This window comes from Sinocyclocheilus anshuiensis, unplaced genomic scaffold, assembly GCF_001515605.1.
Source record: "Sinocyclocheilus anshuiensis isolate Anshui unplaced genomic scaffold, SAMN03320099.WGS_v1.1 scaffold481, whole genome shotgun sequence".
Taxonomy (NCBI): Eukaryota; Metazoa; Chordata; class Actinopteri; order Cypriniformes; family Cyprinidae; genus Sinocyclocheilus; species Sinocyclocheilus anshuiensis.
This window is the reverse complement of record NW_015539907.1, coordinates 1278568-1283497: the sequence shown is the minus strand read 5'-3', so window position 1 is coordinate 1283497 and position 4930 is coordinate 1278568. Positions and strand designations below refer to the sequence as shown.

The 4930-nt window shown below is 38.9% G+C and overlaps 1 protein-coding gene across 2 annotated transcripts in view; it reads right to left on the bottom strand.

Moving 5' to 3' along the window:
* nlrc5 (NLR family, CARD domain containing 5) overlaps positions 1–4930 on the bottom strand; it is a 22089-nt gene that overhangs the window by 14965 nt on the left and 2194 nt on the right. Inside the window, exons 4-6 of one of the 2 annotated variants that reach the window (XM_016483204.1) lie at positions 1668–3393; positions 1044–1127; positions 854–937 (exon numbers count right to left, since the gene is read on the bottom strand). In XM_016483204.1, the coding sequence (XP_016338690.1) occupies positions 854–937; positions 1044–1127; positions 1668–3393 (1894 nt within the window). The remainder of the gene's footprint in view (positions 1–853; positions 938–1043; positions 1128–1667; positions 3394–4930) is intronic. The other variant, XM_016483206.1, reaches the window with a different exon arrangement.

Here is a 4930-nt window from a genome sequence, read left to right as displayed (position 1 = left end):
TCTATTCCTCTAACGAACACCCACTTCGGTGGTGGTGCGGGATGTCCAGGTGTTTCTGAAACTCTATCGGCTTGCTTTTCGTTATCTCTGCATGCCTGCGACTTCAGTTCCTGCCGAGAGCGTTTTTTCAAGTGCAGGAATTTTATTGTTAATCGCCTCAGGTCCCGTCTTTCACCAGACCACGTTGATAATTTCACTGAACAAATAACGCATGGTCTGAGTAAGTAAAATGGGCATTGTTGCATTTTGTTTTTAGACAATATAGCCTACACGAAGTACGGTTTTAAAAGCCGTTTTAATGCTATCTCTTGATAAACCTTTCTATTGTTTTTGACTTGTTTTAATATGTTGGCTAACGTTATATAGCTATGAAGATTAAGAATTATGTCAGGCTATTGATTGAGTTTCCATTGTTCTGCATTTCCCCAGCTGATTTGAATAAATAAGCTATGCTTTGGCCGACGGTGAGTGTATACTCTTTTTTTTTTTCTTTTTAACTACCGCCTAAAATGAAATGATAACGCGAGGCAAGTGTGCGGCAAGCGGAATTCATTGAGGGATTTGACAGTGTGATTCATAGATTAAGTATTTCAAATTTAGGCTATTATGCTACTCGCACGCACAGAGTTTTTTTTTTCTTACCATCTTTTGGGGGTTTCTTGCTTTTAGACTAGTCGACTAGTCGGATACAAAACTTTCGTTTAAACGACAGTCAAATTAGTCGTCGCGCACATCCCTAAGTGTAACCTTTTTTGGAAACAAACTGTGTCCAAATGTGTGATTTCAAAAATAAGCAGAAACATACAACAGGAATGTATTTGAATATTTAAAGCAATCATGTCAGGCCAATTACTTGAGGTGAGTGATGTGTGGACAATCCTTTAAAGCCCTGGCAAGTTTAGCAGCTCCAACATCAGTGAGACCACCACTGATAAAACTGTAATCAGAGATAAACATAAACCAGTGCAAAACACACTGCAAGGCAATACTGTGACAAATCGCATAAAGGACACAACAGATATTTTGTTGGATATAAGACTTACTCTAATTTCTGCAAAGCCTGGAGTTTACACAGGATACCACACAAAGCCTCTGCAAACTTGTCATCATATTTCCGGCTACGGAAACTTAAATAAATAATATATTTAACAAATTGAGTACATCAACATGATCAGATTAAAGACTACAAAATCATGTATTACTGTTACAACTCCGGCAGAAACCCACAAGCTGATAAATATTTTGATGTTATGAAAAATGGTCGATATTAAAAGTCTATACTATTTTGTCTAAATAAATGTCAAATTAAACACTATCGCTTTAAAATGCAAGTTTAGGCAGCAGTATGAAAAATGGATATTGATTCCGAGAATTGCTAAAAATTACATTTTAAAGTGTTAAAATATTAGTGTTTTTAAACATTAACTTGCACACACATTAGAGGACGGCAAAGGTAATCAAAATGTAAAAATAGGAGAAATGAGCACACACAATTAAAAATCCAATATCAGCCCGTATGAACCAATACAGATAAATTAACATTCAGCTATCAGCTGAGAACCAATATGGTACCACTATATCAGCTGCCATATGGGCACCAATTTACTACACATCTCATGACATACATAAAGCATTTGTTCATAAAAGAGAATTTTATAGAAACTTACATGAGATGATCCACATTCTTGAAACTAGGGAGAATTTCCAAACAATCCGGATCAATTGAACAGCCACCAATGTCCAGACATACATTCTGATCAGCAGCTGCTGTCACAAATGCTAAAGAATCCATGTCAACTGCATTGAGTCTGATATTTCGCAGTTCAAACTGTGGTCTCGAACCAATAGCTCTTGCCAACTTAGCATCTTGAGTCTCATGAGCACATCGACACAGCTCCACAATTTTGGGGCCTGTTTGACTGGTACTTCCTGCAAAACCCAGCAAAACATTACGGACGGTAGCTTGCCGCTTTTGTACCCAAGCCGTAATGCCCTCGGTCCCTTTAAGTTGGACCAAACTGGACTTGCAGGCCTCTGCCGCAAGCCCACATACGTAAACATGGAGAGAGTCTGTAAAAACGGATTTTGGATCAATCTTGGTGGTCCAGCGGGTTTTCAAGTTAAGCTTCTTCTTAAGTTGACTCTCAGTGATGTTCTGACTGGTCATGAGGTGGAGAGCAGCGAGAAACTCCTGCATTGTAAGGTGCATGAACGTGAAACCATATCCTGAAGATCCATCCTCACGAGTCAGTTTCACACAAGACAGTATCCCGCTTTTAACACCAAATTCCTGGAGCTCTGGAGACGCATCTGTGTCCATGAAGACTATAGTGCTTTCCTCCAGTCCTTTGAGGGCCAACTGACTCATCTCAACAATTTTAGATCTGTATCTCTGCAGTGGAGATGTACCAGACACCACACCTCCATTGATGCGTTTGAGGAACGCCAAGAGGATCTGCATGTAGATTTGGGTTAAGGACGTTGGTAGCTGTAGATCAGTTCCATCACTGGAGAACAGATGTTCCATACATACACAGCAAATATGACAGAGTCCAGGTACGTGAGACATTGACAAGAGGTGTCGGTTGTTCGTCAACAAGTTTACAGCTTTCTTTTTGAGTTCATCTCCTTTTTTATGGAAGTATTGCTCGGCATATTCCTTCACACCCAATCGGTCAAACCCTTGTAGCTCACAGGTTATGAAGCCAGGGCTTCCAAACATGTCAGTCACATCTCGTGGTCTACAGGTGACCAACACAGTGCAATCTGGAAGGAATCTACGACTGCACAGTCCTGAGAGGAGATCTGTCAATGGAAGAGGTTTGTTTGGGTCATTGATGCTCTCCAGCTTTTCAGGATGCGTAAGCTTGGCACGAAACTCATCATACCCGTCAAATATGAAGCAGACCTTCTCAGGGTTGGAGAGGATGAATTCAAACACTGCATCACTTTGTTCCTCATCATCATCACCAGCAGGATAGAAGAGAAAGAGTAGTTCTTTCAAGGACAAATCACGTGAGATAAGATTGAGCTGCCGGAACTCCAGCAGGAACAGCAGGTGAATAGATGGGAAGGAACCTTCAGCCCAGTCACGACCGAGGCAGTGAACCAGCAGGGTCTTACCAGATCCAGCCTGGCCCAGCAGCGTGACAACCCTGCTGGTGGTTTTCAAAAGAGACTCAACAGACACTTTATGCTCTGACTCTTCTCCTTCATGGTTGTCTAGAGAGGCTTGAGGCTGGATGGTCCTGTCTTTCCCTCGTGGAGGGTTCCTGTGTCTTAAATACACCCATGTGTCTTCCAGACGGATGTCCTTTACTACAGCTTGTGCCACTGACTCATATTTTTGCAGTACCATGGATTTAAGAGCATCCATGTAGCTCTGTAAATGATCTAGGTAAGAAAGTCAACGCATTATTATTACACTCTAAAAAATCCTGGGTTATTTTTTCAACCCAAATGATGGGTTGAGCTTTTTGGGTCATTTTTTGGGATTATTTTTTCAGTGTTTGGTTAGTTTTTGTGTTACCCAGCTTATGGTTCAGACATAACAACCCCATTGTTTGGTAGTTTTGTGTTACCCAGATCCTGGGTTAGACGTAACATAACCCAGCGGTTGAGTTATTTATTGCGGCGTATTTGCATCATCTTCAGGAGAAGAGAGAGCAGCCATCAAATTGATGCATTTCTTCAGTAAAATACAAGTTTGTGTACATTTTATTGCATCTATAAAATCGTTACTTTACTGTATATCATTTAATTTTACACAAAGCAACATACACTCTAAAAAATGCTGGGTTAAATACAACCCAGTGCTGGGTAAAATAGGGACAAACCCAGCAATTGGGTTGTTTTGACCCAGCGATTGGATTACTACCCAGAAGGTTGGGTTAAACATTTAACCCAACCGCTGGGTCAAAACAGCCCAATTGCTGGGTCTGTCCCTATTTTACCCAGCACTGGGTTGTATTTAACCCAGCATTTTTTAGAGTGTACAGGAGTGTGAGTCACCTAAGTGAGTGTCGCATCTGTCTTTTCACATGATGGAAATGCCTGATGCCTTGCATAAATATATAATGCATAATATATATACTGTTTGTTTATGGGCAGGTTAGAGCCAGTCACAGCATATTTCGGCTATGAGTAAAACGTAGAGCGGCAATCTAAAGTTAGCAGTTCCCCACCGAAAATGAATCAACCCATATGCTGGGTCAAATAAACAACCCAATTTGCTGGGTAAAATTATCCCAACATGTGTTCTGTCCTATATTTACCCAGTCCTTGGGTTAAAAATAACCCAAAATGGGTTGTTTTTAACTCACTCTTTTTTAGAGTGTAGGTATCATGAATTTAAATTGTAGTTCATACAAAAGCCTTAAAAAGACTTTAGTCACATTTAAAAATCTATGAATGTTATTGTTTTAGAAATAAAATATTAAACCATGTGCCATCTGCAAACAAATACTGCTAGACATTATCTAAAAACGAATTTTCCTTTTCATATTTTGCGTTTCCATTTCCTTAACACAGCTTGAAATCTAACTGATTTCTTTGAAAAGTGTTTATGCTATATTTCTTGTGTCACTTGGTTTGATATTTTGTTATATATGGTTATATAACAAAATAAATGTTTATGATTTTGGGATGACTTAGTAATATTATGATATCAATGACAATGTAAACATTAATAACAAGGTTCAGTTTTAAAATAATCTTTTGATATGTGTACTGTTCCTGCTAGGTTTAGAAACCACTTTATGGACCAACCCTGTAGCAAATGTTTTTCTTTTGATTGACCAGCTCAAAGTAATGCTAGTTCAAGTAATTTTTGCAGCAGATCTTTACAATAGATCAACTGGATTTTGTAACAGAAAATATTCTAATAAAATAAAATATAACATACTATTGTTTCTATATATATATATATATA